General features: G+C 54.9%; 1 protein-coding gene across 1 annotated transcript; it reads right to left on the bottom strand.

Moving 5' to 3' along the window:
• Window positions 1–4,794: 4,794 nt before the first annotated feature.
• EDA2R (ectodysplasin A2 receptor) lies at window positions 4,795–17,872 on the bottom strand. The gene is made up of 9 exons (XM_021548403.3): window positions 17,710–17,872; window positions 12,930–13,038; window positions 12,129–12,307; window positions 11,285–11,370; window positions 10,955–11,119; window positions 10,336–10,482; window positions 9,723–10,201; window positions 9,441–9,489; window positions 4,795–9,072 (listed from the first exon to the last, which is right to left on the bottom strand). Exons 2-9 carry the CDS (start codon window positions 13,014–13,016, stop codon window positions 8,777–8,779), a joined length of 1,488 nt encoding a protein of 495 aa, XP_021404078.2. The 5' UTR covers window positions 13,017–13,038; window positions 17,710–17,872; the 3' UTR covers window positions 4,795–8,776.
• Window positions 17,873–17,960: the final 88 nt, after the last annotated feature.

Below are 17,960 nucleotides of genomic sequence, written 5' to 3'. Positions count from 1 at the left end.
GTGGGCAGTTGCAGTAGGCTGGATGGCTCGGGGCTGTTTTGGACAGTTTAATTTGCTTCTAAACTGTGATACACTGCTCGGACCTTTCACATTCAGGTTAAGAAACCAAATCTCTCCTAAAGGCTGGAAAGGAATTGAGTTCTAGTTGTTACCATTGCAGTTTTTCTTTCACAGTGCATTGTCATTCCTGAACTCCTCTTCACAGTTCAGTTATTTAACTGAACTGTCTCCATTTCCCACCCTGTTCTGGAATTAAACCCACCACTTGCTCATGCTGAGGAACAGTGATGCCAACTGTTCCCTCATGGAGATGGCAATGGCTGCACTCCAAATAAAGTCTTTAATGCAATGTCCCTTTCCTCTTTATGTTCATGTTTCTAGGACAGGATATGAATTTATCCCCCATTATTAAATTTGACACACCCTGCGTTCTATTTAACAGAATTGCACTAACTTGCCTTACTTTGCCTTTCATTCAGGAGAATATAAGTATTTTGCTGTCTTGCACAGCTTGCAGGGTAGGATGTAAGAATATTCATTCTCCAGGCAAACTGTTATGATTAACAGAGCTAATAAAGACCATGAATATTTAGCAATATATTCAGGCATTTTAGCTATAAATGGGAATATCTTCACCACTTGACTAATTCTCAGCTTCTTTGTGAAGCCAAGTTGTCAAATTGTTTGTTTTGCCTTTGTTTCTCCTGCTCACTGTGAAGGAAGGAGGGATTGAGGGGGAAGGTAGGACAAGTGTGCTATTTTCTTATCTGCAGCGTTGAGCATTGCTAACACGGTCTCTGCTCCCCCTCCCTGTACAAAGTGGGGACAGGAGCCTTTCCCCCATTTCATTTCTGTCTGTATTGATGTGCTGGTGTCCACACACACACTCTGCATGCCAAGCTGCCATTTCTAATGCCTTTCCATGGCACAGGTGGCACAGGGCAGGAGCACAACCCTCTTGGTGCCCAGGGCAGAGGGTGTGGGGCACATTTTTGGGAAGACCCTCTGGACAGGACCAGGACAAGACCATAGAGCAGCTCACAGCCCACCTTCTCTCACTGGAGATGTCCTGGGGCTGGGGCAGGATGGGACCCAGACAGGGCTCATGTCTGCCTGGCTTTGGAGCTGGCCAAGGCACAGATCTGGGGCATTGGGTTCTCCTTGATCCAACATGTGAATATGAACTGCAGGAGGCAAGAAATTATGAACATTGGCTCTGTTGTTATTGTACTTGATTGGGGTATTTATTTGTAATCCTGTAATTCCTTCAGGCCAGCTCAGAGGAGAATGAGGGGGAGTGTGAGGAGGCATTTAAGGGGTTGTAAAAACACTATTCTTTTGCTAAAATTCCATCTCTAATGCTGCTGCATTGGAAGGCAAACCAGCCTAGTACCCAGGTTATGAGCTCCCATGAATTGTCACAGAGAAATAGCCTGGCCAGGCTCAAAAACCTAATTTACCACCAGGCTCAGTCAGGAGTGTGGCAATTTCATTTGCGATAATAATGTATTTTTGAAGGATAATAATAATTATTGGCATCAGGTTGTCCCCAGAGACAGTGCTTTTTTGCCTCCAGCACAGCTCTGGCATGGGAGCTGGATTTGTTTCCCCTTAAAAATGAACATCTGCTGCCAATAAAAAGAATAAGGACTTTTTTTCTTTTTTTTTGTGGTGGTGGATGTTGCTCACACTTTGGTCCTAGATGAGATGGTTTGCTCTCATTAATGCTCCCCCAAGCATTCTGCCCAGTTTTCAGAGTTTGGAGGCTCTTTTTGCCCACCGAGGCTTTGGGTGATGGTGGCACTCCCTGCACAGGCACCCAGCAGCCTTGGACCCTGCCCCGAACATGCACTGTGGAGCTTTTCAGCTGCTTTTTGGAAGTCCCTGTGAGTGAACTGACAGGTTGGGAAGGTGAGTGTGAAAGACAGAAGAACAATAGATTTCTGCCTCCTGGCAAACACATCCAGTTCAATAATGTGCTGTGAAATGTGTGTTTTCCTTTGCTTGTGATTGCCCTCGTGTCCTGCAGAGACACGGTAAGAACTGAGTGTGCAGGGGAAGCCTGGGGGAAATACAGAATGAGAAAATCAGAGAAGAAACAGTAAAAACACCACCTGTGGGGAAAGAAAGTGGAGAAGGAAAGGAACTTGGGTATGGAAATTCATGTCTCTCTAACAGATTTCAGTCTTCAATTTTAGCAATGGAAATTTATCTGCCTGTCCCCCCGGCCTCTGTGAAGGGGCCAGGGGCACATGGAGGGCAGGTGTTTAAGGTTTCTTTACTGGTAAGCCTCCTGGTTGGGGTTAGGCAAGGAAATGAAGGCTGAAAGCTGGGAATCTGTTTACCAAGGCACTCCAGAGCTGTCGGTCTCATTCCTGCCCTTTTCTCACTAAATGTTGCAGCTCTGACTCCCCTGAGGACTGTGTGCTTACCCTCTCCTGCACAGGAAAGGGCAGCCATCCCCTCCATGCAACTACAGAATTTCAATCAGTGTTTTAACAAAACACAGTTCTTAATCCAGGTCATCTCAGCCCAAAGCCAATGCAGAGCTTTATTAAAAAGTGCGACTGTGAAAGCTCTTGTTCTGTGCCTCGAGAACCTGCACACGAGGGAGATGTTAGACAGCTCCTCTGACTCCACTGCCACAGACCATGCAGTCCTTGTTAACACAGGGCTCGTTAATTAATCTGGCTCCAAGCAGGATCCCACCTGGAACACTCCATCAGTGGGAACACCTCCTCACCCTGGCCAGCCCCCTCCAGCAGCTCCCCTTTGCCACCCAGTTGCTCATGGGGAGGACATGAGTGGGGTCTCCTGTGAGAAGGAGGCAAAGACCTCCCGTGACTGCAGTCTCAGCTCAGCAGGTCTGAGATAACCTCTGCTCAGAGGTCCCTGTCCACACAAGGACAGGAGCACAGTCCCCAGCTCTGCAGGTGCATTTCAGGGCGTGCAGGTGAGGTATCCACACCCCACACGTTTCACTGGGGTTACTCACAGCAAAACCCCATAGGTCAGAGCACGTGTCTCAGCAGGACTGCTGGCTGTGGTGTGACTGCTGGGAGCAGCAGGACACACGTCTGCCTTCCTGCTCCAAAGCCAGCTCAGGAGAAGGCCCCGTGCGTGTGCCAGGCAGCATTCCCTGGCACCCCCTCTGCAGCTGGAGGCTCGCCAAGCTGCCAGTGCCTCCGCACAGCTCTGCATCCCAGCTGGAGATGCTCCTGCTGGAGGCAGCTGAGGTAAGGACAGGGAGCTCAGCACCCTGACCTGCTGCCAGCCTCTCTGTGAAGAGTGGCTGAGGTGGCAACAGGACCAGGGGTGGGAGCCAGCCTTGCTCTGACCACCAAGGAGTCACACCTCGACCACGCACTTGCCTGCTCACATGGAGCACGTGGGCTTCTCTGCCAGCTCTGCTTCATGGGAGCTGCCTCTTATTCCAGCATGAAGTACGAGAATCCCAAGTACTTTGAGGGGAACAAGATTGATTTATCATCGCTCCTTGGGCTTCAGCCAAAAACAAGGCAAGACCAGACAACACAGCGGACTGAGGTGAGGAGAAGAGGGGGTGTGAACCTCTTGATCACTGGGAGTTCCTGCTTTGGGTGGGAGCATCTGCTCTGCATGGGAGGGGCACCCCTGTTCTTCCAGAAGAGACCCGAGGTGTGACCAAACCCACCGCCCTTTTGCCTACTGCAGTGTCCACTCAGCTGAGAATGCAGAGCCTGGATGGTTACAAGCCCAGGGCCAGGAATCACTTAAAGGTAAGGCATGGCATATGTTGAATTCCTATCCCACAAGCTTGCGGGAAGCTGCTCTCCCAACAGACACTTCTGGCCCTCTCCTTGTGCAGTAACAGTGGCCTCAGCCAAGTGACAGGCACAGGCAGAGCTTTGGGCTCAGGTCACCCACGGGAGGGCCACAGCACCCTGCCTTGGGCACTGGGATCATCACCCCTCACAGACCCTGGGAACACCTGGGCTGCACCATGGCTGCACCTGTGACAACAGGCTCCAGGCACCCACACGCTCCACAGAAAAGGCTTCTTTGGAATTCGTGGGTGCTGAGTACCCCCACCACTGCCATGGCTTTGTGTTTGGTGGTGGATGAGTGGCTTTTCTGACTCCAGAGGCTGTGCTGTCCACAGCTGCTGCCCTGTGGTGTGACAGAGGCAGCCAGGGCTGCAGACACTGCTCTGCATGGGGATCCTCAGGCAGGACGAGCTGCAGCGCTGCAAACACTCATAGAGCCTGCCAGAGTTTGGACAAATATCATAGCTTTAATTAGAACAGAAAACACCATTCATGCTAATAATTATTTTAAACATACCAGTATAAGGGCATGAATAGGCTTAATGAGCCTGTAATTACTGAGCTTAAACAGCAGCTGCTCCTCAGCAAAGCTTCGGGAATGGGAGATCCTTGGGCATTGTTGAGGGATCTCGGCCTCCCCCTGTGTCCCATGGCCATGCAGTGAACCACACCTGAGACTTGGCCACTCGGGAGAATGTGAAACCCATGTAAAACCTCAAGCTGATGCCTGTGGTGGGGGCAGGCACCCTGGGGGGGCCCGAGAGGAGCTCGGCCACCCCACCCAGCACCACCTCCAGCCCCTCCTGCCCCTTCCCACTGGGATGAGGTGACGCCTGGGCTACTGCAATATCTCTGGCAGCACTGCCTGCCCTGCCAGACAGAACCTCCCAGCCCCCCTGGCCCTGCAGCATCAGCCCCCACAGTCAGGCGGGCAGGGGGCCCGCAGCAATGCGGAGGGGAATCAAAACTCACCAAACGTCACTGTGTCTGGCTCCAAAATTTATTGAACTACAAACACACATCACTCAAGAGCACCAGGTCTGGAGGAATGTGAGGGACCAACCCCCTTCCATTAAAAGGGGGCAGGAGCTTCAGCTTCTGCTTGATTTGAACACAGACAACACCCCAAACCCAATAGAAACAATGCTACAGCAGAATTACAACGATAATGGCACAGAATTTACAAAAATATAAATAACCTATTCGTAACCTTAAAGAAAAATAACATCTACCATAAAAAACAACATGTAGTCCCTTGGGTAAACCATGGCTACAGAAATGTAGTGATTATTTTTTTTTAAAAGCACCAGAGTCTGAAGTACTAAATAATCCAACACAGAGGAGGTACCTTCCCCCAACACTTGCAGACTCTTCCAAGAAGTGTGCCCATATCAGTAACACTAAGTTTTCTTCAGTATTGCCTATTTCTGTAAAAGCACATTGGAGGGACAGCTCTCACAAGCCCCCTGTTCAGGAACAGCACCCGAGGGATGTTCACCAATTGTTCACCAGAATAACCACTTTAACAACAGTGAAGTATGTGCCTATTTTAAGTCTATGCTTAAGAGCTTCCCAGAACAGAGCTGGATTTAAACTTATCATACAAATTCCTCTGCAAATCAGACTTCCAGGCAAGACTGGTGTGGAAACCAATCACTTGTTTAAAAAAAACCCCATTGCACTGGAGTGTTTCCACTGTTGAGTCCTAGCTCAAGTTGGCACAGATTTCAGAGTTATTTCATTTCTTTCACCTCTCTGTGAGCCATGCCAGCTTGGCACAAATGGCTTCCTGAGGCTGTGACATGAGATCCAGCACTACAGGAATTTCCCTACCTTACATTCTACGTACTATGTTGAAAATACTATTAAAAAGCAAAAGTCAAGTATCAAGTCCATTGGTTCCCCAGTGAAGCAGTTCCCTGCTCAGGGATCACTGTTGTTCTGATGTCTGAGTCACAGCATTATCCCTGTTTTTGAGGCTCTCGTGGTTCCCTGAGGGCTCTGGCTGGGCTCGAGGCAGCCTGGCCAAGGGGTCTTAGGGTGGGCTAAAGGCTCCCTGTTGAACTTTTGGCCATGTAAACACAGCTGGTTTTGTCAGCACAGCGGAAGGAAGGTGCCTGCCGTGAGCACAGCGAGTGGGGAGCAGCCTTTGGCTGGGAGCTGGGGGAGTCTCACTGCTGAAAAGCCACGTCCTGCAATGCTCCTGTGCAGTGCCCAGCCCTGCTGGAGCACCAGCCAATATAACCTGCATGGACACCACGTGTGGGGCTCTGAGGGGGAGCCCAGAACAGGCCAAACACCATAAAACAGTCCCTGCCAGCCCGTGCTGGGCAGCACAGCCTGCCCTGAGGGGCAGCAGCAGAGGGGCAGGAGCTGTGGCATGGCACACACCACCCTGCACACCCTGCATGGCATGGCCTGGACCCACACCCCGCACAGCACACACCCGATGCGCTGCACCCTCAAGGCACGGGGTGAGTTCTGACCATAAGTAATATTGCTCAGGCATCAAGCAATTGAAAAATAAGTTTATCTTAAAAACTATCAAGAAAACGAGGTTGATTTCTTTATAAAAGTGATAAAAAACCCCAAACAAATGGACTAAAGCCTCACTTCATTTGCCTGTCCCAGAGCTCCCCTGGCACACTATGGACTGGCCCAGCATGTGAAGAGATTTGCAGCACACGCCTGTGCCCTGTCCCCATCATCCACAGCTCTCATTTAACAGCCCTTCCTGCCCATCTCTTGCTCCTGACACTGCCATGTGACAGGGGTGGGCTGGCTCTGCCATCCTGCCACTGCTCTGTGCACTCCAGTGACCACACGCTGGTGGCACTGGTGACACAGGAACACACAGGGCAAGCTGCCCAGTCCAGCTCCAACCTCAAAGCCAGGGACAGCAAGCTAAGCTGTAGGGAGGCTCTTACTCAGAGGCAGTGGGTGAAGTTATTTTCCTTCCCACTGGAAGTGACTATGTCCACAGAGGGATTAAATATTTATTGGATTTTGTGAGGTGATTAAACCCAGCACTCTCCCTGCCACAGAAAAGCCTCAAACAGGAAATCCCTGGCCCCAGGCTGTGTGTGCTATAGCAACACTCCCTAACAGGCCAAGAGTGCAGCAAGAGTCTGACTAATCCTGGCCCCATGATGGCTCAAAGTTCAACGCTGTAGGTCTTGGAGAGCAAAGAGCAATAAAACGACCTTGACTGTGGAAGAAACAAGCAGTGAGGGAAAGTGCCAGGTCCAGCTCAAACTGCCCATGCCTTTGCTTATCTGAGCACATCCTGGGTGTGTTCAAGCCCCAACATCTTTAAACAAGGAAAGAAAACACCAGCAGCTATTATTCCCGGAGGTGTGGGGGAAGTCTGCCTTCCTAGAAGGGCATCTGCTTCTTTGAGGTCCTGTGGTCAGATGAAGAATTCTTTGGGCTCAGCCGAGGGGCCTGGGTGGGGCCAGCAGGCAGTGGGGTAACAGTGCCACTTGCTGGTGACCACCACACCGCCGGCTTGGGCTGAGACCCCGGTGACAGGCAGGACAGCAGAGAGCAGAGCCAGCTGCGGCAGCGAGGGACAAAGCCAGCACCACCAGCTCAGCCCCAGTGATGCTGTCTGCGAGTCTCGGGACAGCCAGGGTGACACCACAGAGCATCCTGACTTGGAAGGGACTACAAAGATCACGGGGTCTAACTCTTCAGTGACTGGCCCGCAGAGGGGTTGAAGCTGCAGCCCCAGCAGTAACAGCACCACGTTCAGCCACTGCCACAGCCCCTCTGCCCCTGACCCGTGTGCCTGCCCGCCCCCACGCTGCTGTGCCCCACTCAGGAACGTGCTCCTGCAGCCCCACTCCTGTCCAGGGACACCAGCAGAGCCCCAGTGGCCAGGGCACAGAGAACAGCCCAGCTGCCTGCAGCCCCCAGGCTCAGGCACAACACAAATTGGGGCGACTAGTGACAGCAAGACCATGGCAAGTTATGACAAATCCCCCGGGATGAAATACCAAACAGAAGGGTGCTTCCCACTTCCCAGTAGCAACTCCCAGGAATGAGAAATGGGGCCAGTTTTAGGCAGGAAAAAAAAAAGAAAACTATTATTTTAAAAGAGGAGGAGCTCCTGCTGTGGCTGGCACAGGAATGTCACTGCTGCCTGTGACCACAGCCACAGCTTCAGCCCTCAGCTGCCACCCGCGGTGCAGTGTCCCTGCCCCTGACACTCTGTGCCACCACAGGCAGTTTGTGAAGCCTTGGAGGTGATGGGCAGTGAACAGCCACGGGCTGGGGTGAGCCAGCACTTGCCCATGGCCAACAGCCACAGCCCAATGAGGGCTTAAGTCAGCTCACCCCAGGAGTCAGTCTGAAACTCACGCCAGGATGCTACACTGCACCACAAATGGGCACGAGACAAGGGTGGCACAGAGGTATAAAGGCTGGAGCCCAGCACATCAGCCATGGCCAGGTCCTCTGCCATGGAAATCACAGCACAGAGGGAGAGAGGCAACTGAAAAGTAAACTGAGAAAGTGGCAACTGGCACCCGGGAAAGCAGAGCATGGGCCAGAGGAAGGACGGGAAAGCTGGAATGGAAGGGAGGAGATGGCTGGGCTCATAGGAGGGCACTGAGCCCCATGGCTGAGGAACCCCATGACAACAGTGGGGCAGGACAGGGCTCACTGCAGAGCCAGGGCACCACAGCACAGGCAGCACAGCAACTGACAGGGATGGGTGTCACAGCTAGAGAAAAAACCAGCCTCTGGAGGGGCCTGAGCAAGCCCTCCCCCACGGAGCAGGGAAAAGGCACAGCTGTGCTTCCTGAACCCCCGTGCAGAGACGCCCCTGTCATGTCCATTCCATGATGCAAAGACCACCTCTGTGTGCTCCTGCCACGCACACCAGGGAGGCTGTGTGACTGCAGGCCACTGGCTGCTCTGTCCCGGGAGTAAGGGCGCGTGGAGCTTCCTGCGTGCCTCCGCGTGCCCTAGCGCTGGCGGTCCGGCGTGGGGCTGAGCGTGAAGTGGTCGCAGAGCAGGAGCAAGGCGTCGAAGCGCTGGAGCCGCTGCAGCGCCTGCGCCAGCAGCGGCACGGTGACCGCGCCTCCCGCGTAGGTGAAGTGTGCCACCAGCTGCTCAAACCCCGAAATCCGTCCCAGCAGCTGGGGCATGAGCCCCAGCTCCAGGGCCACGTGGCTGAAGTTCTTCACACCGTTCAAGGAAGGGTCCAGCAAGAAGGCAAGAGACTGCACCAAGGAATGGGGCAGCTCTGCTATCGGGAGACCTGGGGGCAGCAACACAGCAGAGTTAGTGTCCATTGTAGCCAAACGGGAAAAGGGCAAAGAGAACAGCCAGCCTCCAGCCTCAGGCCCTGCTGAACAGGTGAAAGGCCACTCTGCCAGGGCAGGTATCTCCTCCAACATCACTTTTAGAGCTCAGCAACATGGAGCTGACTCAGTCCTGGGGAAGCTGGTAACTGGTGACCTGCCCACAGGCTACTTAAGGCAGCATCAAAGAAAATACACCAAAGGCCACGAGTCAGATAAGTCCCTGGTGGGGACATGGTGGGCTTCTGGGGGAGCTCCCTTCCAAGAACCTGCCTCTGATATGCCCGTACTTGGAGTCCAAAGGTGAGACTGGAAGGCCACTTACCACTAGCCGTGCTGCTGATCTGAGTCACCAGGCTCTGGGCATCATCCACCTGGTGAGACAAAGACCCCAAGGTTGGTGGCAGTCTGCTGAGAACAGCAATGCCTGGCTCTGCTCCCAGGGCCTTCACAGGGGCTCAGGGAATGACTCTTCCTCCCCAGCCTTACCACCCCATATTAACATAGCTCAGTCCATGTTCCTACCCCTGTGGCGAGCCCAGCCTCTGTGCCTGAGCCTTGGGCAGCTGGCAGTAGTTCTAAGGAGTGGTAAGGCAGAGGAACTTACCGGCTGCTCCCCTGGTGGGATTTCAGCCGTGGGCAAGTGATGAGCCCCCTCCTGCACCCCACCACTGCTCTCTGCTGGGATCCTCTTCACAGCCCGGCTTGCTGCGTCCTCCAGCCGCTCACCACCCACATATTCCACCTGGGTGGAGAACTTTTGGAGGTCCAGCTCAGTGCACTCCACGGGTGCATGCGGCCACTTGTGCTGCATCTCGGAGGCACAGGAGGAGAGGGGGGCCAGGGCCTCCACCGTGCCCGGCCGGCCCTGCCTGGGGGTGGGGGGTGGCAGGACCCCGTCCAGGCAGTCACCATGGCCCGAGGCCCGGATGAGGGGCTGGCTTTCCAGGAGGCTCCTGCCCAGCTGGGCCTTGGAGGCAGTGCTGGCTGCCATGGCTGGTGGCAAGTCCATCTCTGGCTGGAGAGAGGGGAGCTGGAGACCCACGGCTTCCCCGTCGGAAATGAACTGCACCGCTTCCACGGGGCCTAGAACCAGAAACCAGCACACATCAGTGAAGCTCACCCTCCAGCTCCATCCTTCCATCTCTCATCCTGCCTCCATGTGAGCTGGAGCCCAGCACCACCCTCCCTTCCCCAGGGAAGGCAGCAAGAGCAGGTACCTTCTGCCTGCCTGTAGCAAGGGCTCAAATTCTTCACACCCAGGCAGCAGGGTCCAGACATCTGCTCCTCACACAGGAACCTGCCAGGTGCTGCTGCAGTGGGGAACGTTGCTCGCTGGCCTGAGAAGTTCTGAGTCCTCAGGAAGACTTGGAGGATAGAAAAGGAACAGCCTGAGCAAAGGTTTGGCTCAGTTCCCTAGCATGTCCTCAGCCCTGTGGTATGTCTGCCAGCGAGGAGCTGGGAGCCCAGCAGCTCCCTGGCATGCTGCTGGATGCCGTCCTCCCCCAACCCTGGCCACCACTCCTACAGCCCTCTTCATTCTGCAGCAAAGAGCCACTCAACCAGAAAAACCTCAGAAGGGAGGATTGCCAGTTCTGACTGTGAAATGGCTTCCTCCTCCTCCTCCTCATGGCCCTAAGGAGGAGGGAGGCTCCTCTGTGTCACTGAGCAGGTAAAGCACACAAGAGGTCCTGCAGGCATGAGAAGCAGGATGAGGTGTCTATTCTGAGCTGAGGAACAGCTGGGTCACTGTGCTGTGAATTCAGCAGTGTTCTACACAGCAAGAATAGCCCACAGGCACAGGTGAGTGGCACAGCAGGGAGGAGAGCACCAACTCACCTCTCTGGCACTGGCTTTTCCAGAATCGCTTGCAGTAGATGATGGAAAGTGCCAGAAGCACCAGGACGATGATGACCAGGGCACTGCTGGTCAGTGCAAGGAGGGCTGTGTCCTGTGGTGGTACAGTAGGGACAGCGACTCTCACCAGGTTTGTTCTGGACCGACCTGCAAACATCATCCACAAAGCGCTGGAGCCAATCTCCAAGGCTTGGACCACCCCTTCCCTGCCCATCCCTCGTCACATGCCATGACTGTGCCTCCTCCAGCAGGGCTGTGACTCCCCTGTGCCCACATCACCTGTCCCAACCCCAGCAGTGTGGGGACACCTACACTGTGGCTCGGAGGATGGTGTCTGCTTGGTGCAGGGGATGCACTCCCACTCCAGCTGCCCGCTGAGCCGTGCCTTCCGGTAGAACCTGCCAACAGAGCACACAGGCTCAGCACTGCCAGCAGAGCACACAGGCTCAGCACTGCCTGGCCCCACCAGCTCCCAGCTGTGCAGCCAGCTGTGCCACCCACCCCGCAGCAGAGGGGCACAGCTGACCCTGCACTCCTGCCTGGCTGGCAACAGGAGCAACAGGCTGGAGCCACACCACACCTACTTGTTCATGTCTAGACATTTGTTAAGAAGCAACATCTCTCCAACAGCCCCCCCTCCCCTCCGCCCCCGCATCTGCTGAAGTGAATTTTAATGGTTAATAGCTCCCTACAGGGCTGGGAACACCCCAGCTACAGCTCAGTCTGAGAAGAGACTCATACACTGGAGCCCACTGCTGGCTAGTGGTGTCTGCAGCACCTGGGCTTGGCACGGGCTGTCTGTACGCAGCCATTTCATTTCAGTAAACCCTTAAACCCCTCTTTGGGGACTACTAACCATAGTGGTCTACAACACTTCATCTTCCAGGGCTCAGCCACCCTGGTGTCTACAGAACAGCGAGTCTGGAAGTTTTCTTTCACAGCTCGTGTACGTGAGCCTTCACGTTTCCTCCTCTGGAGCTACAACAGGACCCACCAGATGGGTCTGACTATGTCATCAGCAGTGTCCTCGCAGAGACATCCCTGGGTCACCGGGCTCCTCTTAGGTCCCGCGTGGGACCATGGGTGGCCTCAGGTAAAGGCTCCTGTGCCCAGCCCCTCCCTGCCTGCCCCCAGGCGTGGCTGTGCTCCCGCTCACCCCGGCAGGCACTCCCCGCAGACGGCGTCGGCCGTGGCGGTGCAGTTGGACTTCTGCAGGCGGTTGATGAGGGCGCAGGACAGGCAGGGCTTGCAGCCGTGATGTCCCCAGCGGTCCTTGAACTTCCTGGGAGGGCAGGCCACGCACTGCGCGTCCCCGCCGCTGCCGTCGCCGCAGTCCTGCAAGGCACCAGGGTGTGGTGAGGGGCCGCCGCGGGTTCCATGTGGCACTGAGGGAAACGGCGTCCCTTCTTTGGGGGCAAAGGGCCACCGTGCATGGGGGGGTGCTCAGAACCCAGCTGAGAGCAGCCACCAGCAGTGCAGCTCCCAGGAGACACTCGGTGACCCCGTCTGCTGCCCAGCTGGGCTCCCTGGGTGTTGGGAGCTGCAGCAGCACCACGGCCCAGGAGGCAGCACCAGGGGAACCCTGCTGCCTCCCACCACTGAGGCCAGGCTGGGACCCCCTGCAGCAGGGTCCTGCTGGCACCCATCCATGTGCAGCCCAGCCATGCAGTGAGACCTTGCTTGGGGCTACAGAGCAGAGGAAATTTAGACTCCCACCAGCAAAAAAGGAAATTAAGTTGCTCCTTGTGCTGCCTTAAATCCCTCACCACCTCCTGCTTCCACTGTCTCACCTTGCTACCAGGGTAAATAAAACAATCCACCATCCCATTCTACCAAGCCTCAGCTCTTCCCAACATGCTGGGACCTAAGATCATCTTTCTGAAGAGAGGCTGGCAGAGGATTAACCCAGCTGTGCCACCCATGACAATTTCTGCTCCTTACAGAGAAGTCAATTTACCTTGGAAAGCTCCTGCCCGGGCATGCACTTTCTGCAGGGGACACATTTCTTCTGGTCATCCAGGTACTCACTCTCTTGGCAGGCCATTGTGCTGAAGAGGAGAGGGGAGCTTGGGGACGAGAGGAAGAGAAGGCAGAGTGATCAAAGCCAGCCCTAACACATTTGGGATGAGCAGAGTGCCCATCTCTGGGCCATCTCCACCTGGCCAGGACAGCAGCCAACACTGCTGAGCACTGTAGGTGGGACTTGGGCAGGAGGTTAGTTCCTGGCTCCTTCCACATGGCTCCATCAGTCCCAGGCTTCCCAGCAAGGCTGGTGATGAGCTGCCACATTCTGTTGTCATCTCACAGCCTCACAATGCAGCAAATGAAATTTTAGTCACAGTATTGAAGTACTGACCACTAACTGCTCAGGTCACCAGTGGATTCTTCCAGCCCCAGCCATGGCTCTGGGTACCAGAGACAATCAGTAGAGAGCTTGGTCCCAGCAAAGGCTCAACAAAGCCCCAGAAAAGGCTCAGCAAAGCCCCAGATTCAGGATTCAGCAGCCCAGCTCTGGCTAGTGAGGCCAGTGTGACAGCACCAAATGCTGGTGGCTGATGTGTCCCTGGCAGAACAGGACACACGGCCCCACACACACTCTACACCCCCAACAGAAAGGGACACACACCCACACACCTGTGGTCTGCTGTGTGCCAGCAGAACAAGTTCCCACCTTCCTCTGAAATGCCCTCCAGAACCTTCCTGAAGTGCATTAATGGCTTAGCAGAAGGTGACAACAGAACCAGCCAGGAGCCACAGGGCCACACTGTCAGTAAGGGTGGCTCAAAGGGCAGCACAGGACCAGCATCTCAATCAGAGCAAGCAATTCAGACTGAAGCTACAAAACTGAGCAATTTATTTGAAGTTTTGGGGCTGCCTGATTATTTCTGCAGACTTTAGATGGGCTCTTCCCATGATGACAGGGAATAAAATCCACTTTCACTAGTCCAATCTCCACTTTGCCCTTCCTATTACCTTGTGCAGAAAATCAGGAGAGAAACCATTCAACCTGCCTTGGGAACAATTTCTCAACACCCATGAGGAATAGTGAACACCTTTTGGAGGAAACAGCCTGAACTGCCTAGGAGAACCAGAGCTGTCCCCTGGGAGGGAAGCTTGGCCAGATGTCTGGCTCTGCAAGGCTCTTGCAGCGGGCGGGGGGGGTCATCTACAGAGCCCCCAACACGTCCTGTACAACTCCTTCCCCTCCCACAGCAGCATTCCTCTGCAGGCTTTTTCTGCCTCCTCTGCCTAATCCCACCACTCCCTGCCGGTGCCTTTTGGAAGAGGACACTTGGCTGGGCTCGGGATTCATGGGGGATGAGGTCTGCCCAGGGAGCACAGCGCATGAGTCACCCTCCCAGCAGCTCCTGCTCATGGCTGATACAGGATCAGCAGCCAAGCCCGTGGGGACAGGACTAAATCTGTCTTGCAAGCACCTCGGGAGGGGCACGGGCACAGCTTAGACCTAGCATGAAGGTTCCTGACACCAGCGAATAAAAGATTTGGCACCATCTCAGAAGGTGGTGATGCCAGTGTCTCTGTCCCAGGAGATGCACGGGGTTTGGCGTCAGGCTTCAGCTACAGGTTGAGTACAGGAGGGAAAATAAAAAGCACAGAGCCAGGTCCCAGATGAATGAAACACAACTCCTTTGGGGTGCTGGCACACCGGGCAGGTGTCACCCAACTGCTTCAGAAGGGCCAGCAGGCCAGGGGCCTGGGGTTTGGTTCAGGCTTTTGCCCCTGATAACAGCACGAGATGAATGAAACAGAATTGCAGGCAACAGGAAAGGAACACAGATACCAGAGTATGGAAATGGCTGATTTTTACCTGCTCTTCAAAGTGCTGTAATGCAAGGAAAAAAGCACAGGTGAAAAAAACCTCAACAAAACCAAAAACCCCAAACCAGCAGAGTTTTTGGTAAAACTGTCCTGTGAATGCAACTTTGCCACTTTTTCTCATATATTTACATAATTTCCCAGCCTTTCCAAGGGCCTGCAGCTGAGACAATGCCCTCAAAGCCCCCACCCCATAAGAACCCGGTTTAAAGCAGTTTGCCAAATACAGAAAGTTACACAGGCCAAAGGAATCCTGTGTCAGAGCTGCTCCAAGCACAAGGATGTCTGCCAGGATGATGGAATCACTCAAGATGGGGAGACAGCCATACCCAACGTGCCAGCAGGATACTGGGCACAGGGCAGGTCTGCTGCTGCTCAAGTGTAACAATATAGGGGACCAACATTCGGTTGAATATGAGGCATGAAATTCAAAGCTGGGGGATCTTTGTACTTCTTATTTCAACACCACCAGACCCAAGAATTTTGATTTGTACATGGAGGACACATCTAGACCACCTGGCACTACCCTGGTATGGCAGCAACCTTGGATCACCTGATTTTTGACTGAAACAACTGCTCTTACTGAGGCTAAAGGAAAATCCAAAATCAACAACTCCCACCTCTTTGGAAACCACATAGTGTCCCCTGACATTTCCAGGGCTGCACATTTTATCTGCCACAGGAGAATGTAAAGGTGACACAGTAACAATGAGTATACATGGGGCACAGTATCAATGTACTTAGAGGTTGAGGGGAAGAAGAATCTCCTGGCACTAGTCCCAGATGTATGAGATCTAACATAAAAACATCTCTGATTTGTTTAAGAACTCTTTTATTGCCTTAAAGAGACATCCTGCCTAAGCAGGAGAGCAGAATGGGCTCTCTGCACTGCATCAGCCCCTAAGATACCAAAGCCATGAGCTGGTGAATGAGTTTCACTGCATGAGATGAAATGGTTCCAGCAGAGCCACAGCATGAGCTGCAGTTCATCCACCCTGTGACAACACTACAGCTCAGCCATTGTATTTTCTCTGTGAAAGTGTAATTAAAAAAAAAAATTAGACTGTATTGAATACAATCTATTTCTTTTGTGTGCAGTTAAAGGATTCTGGGAGGAAAACAAGGGTGAGGAAAATAGTCAGTGAAAAGGTACAAATTGAAAGCCATCAGTGAAACCTTCAGTGCTGCTGATTCTCCCCATCTGCCCAGCAGGTACTGGGGCAGAGGGGACTGGCAGGGATGCAGGCAGGTCAGGAGGAGATGGGGTGGGGGCTGCTTCCCACCTCAGCCACGGACCCTGACCCCTCCAGCCATGGGTCTCTGCCTGTCTGGGACAGGAGGAGCCCAGACCCACCCTCAGGGGCTCAGAAACCCACACCCCAACAGTGGCTCTTCCATGTCACCACATGAGCCAGCACACACACTACAGGAGACTCCTACTGTGCTGCAGGACTGACTGGCACAGCCAGGCAGCACCATGCCTCAAGATGAGACACTTGTATATATTGGAACCTAAGAACAAAGAGCTGAAATCCTAAATAAGAGCTGCAAGTGAAAAGCAGGGGGAAAAAAAAATGCTATTTGGAAAATATGAGTGCATGCCTCATGGTTGGCCATAGTCAGCTCCAGTCTCCTGCTCAGCCATTCCCTCACTCTGGTCCAGGCATTGTGTCCTCATCTCCTTGTGCTACAAACTATGCTGGGAGAACCTTTGCAGCAGTGGGACTCCTGTGGGCAAAGGGCTCCTCACAGAAACAAAAAAGGTGGAATCTGAGGCTTTCCACGTGGCTTGGAAATCAGCAGGTTTCCCAAAAGAGATTCTACGCACACAACTGTCCACTGATTGTTTTATCCGGGGACTTGTATTTGCTTGATGCTTGGGTGGGAGAGGAAGTGCTCCCGGCTGCTGTCACCCCTCTTTGGCACACAGCAGGAGACCCCAGGGCACAATGCCCACTTTCCCGTGATTCTTGCCAAGTTAGGGCTGTCCTACCTTGGAAACCCACACTTTGCCTTACCAGGTATCTCAAGTAACACCTCCAAAGCACCTATCAACTTGCATAAAACTTTGGATTTACATTTGTTTTTTGCCCCACATCTAATTCTTAGTAACTTTCACTATCTTCCTGCAATAATCAGAGAACCCTGTACCCGTAAAAGCTCTCCGAGACCATGGAGTCCATCTGTTCCCCCAGCACTGCTCAGGCCACCACTAATCCACGTCCCCAAATTCCACATCCACGCGTCCATTAAATCTCCCCAAACGGATGACTTCACCACTGCCTGTGGCGGGGCAAGAAATATTTTTGGGGAAAAACTTGTTCCTAATATACAACCTAAGCCTACCGACCCCCGCATCTGGCAGCTGCTCGCTTCTGCAGACAGCCGAGGCCAGGCTGGCGGCGGGACGGGTGCGGGGGCAGCGCCCACGCGGGTGCCGGCCGTGGGCGCGCCCCGGCGAGCGCCGGCCCGGCTCGCCCACCGCCCCCGCAGCCCGGGCAGCCCCCGCGGCCCCGCCGGCGCCCCCCGCCGCCCTCTCGGGGAAGGCGGCAGCGCGCCGGGATATGCCCGGGCACGTCCCGGCTCCGCCGCGGCACGGCCGCCCCGCATCACCCCCCGGCATCCCTCGGCATTCCCCGGCTCCGCTCTCCCCATCTCCCGCCCCCGCACCCACCGGCGCGGTGCCGCCCGGCCCGGTACCGCCGGCGTTCAGAGGTGATCACGGAGCCGGCTGCAGCCCACGTGTATCGCTGTGGCTGCGTCGCCGGGAGCGGGACCCGCCGCAGGTCCCGCCGGTCCCGCCGACCCCGCAACCGCCTCCGCCCGGCGGTGACACCGGCACCGGGGCGGGCCGGGACCGCCGAGAACGGGCGGGCAGGTGCGCGACCCCCGCGGATTACCTGTCTCGGTGCTAGCGGCACGGCACGGCACGGACCGGGACCGGCAGGGCGGCGGGACCGGGAGACACGGCGCGGACCGGCACCGCACCGCCAATGACTCGGCGGCCCCGCGTGGAGCGGAGCGGGTCGGAACCCGTCCCGTCCCGGGCACCGGGAGTGCCCCGCGCCCCGCCCCGCAGCCCCATTGGCGGCGGCGCCGCCGGGGCGGGGCGAGACCGGCAGCGGCGCCGGCGGGGGCGGCGGGACCGGCC

The sequence above is a fragment of the Lonchura striata genome, chromosome 4A, assembly GCF_050655825.1.
Source record: "Lonchura striata isolate lonStrDom1 chromosome 4A, ASM5065582v1, whole genome shotgun sequence".
NCBI classification, from domain to species: Eukaryota; Metazoa; Chordata; class Aves; order Passeriformes; family Estrildidae; genus Lonchura; species Lonchura striata.
This window is presented reverse-complemented; position numbering and strand designations above follow the sequence as displayed.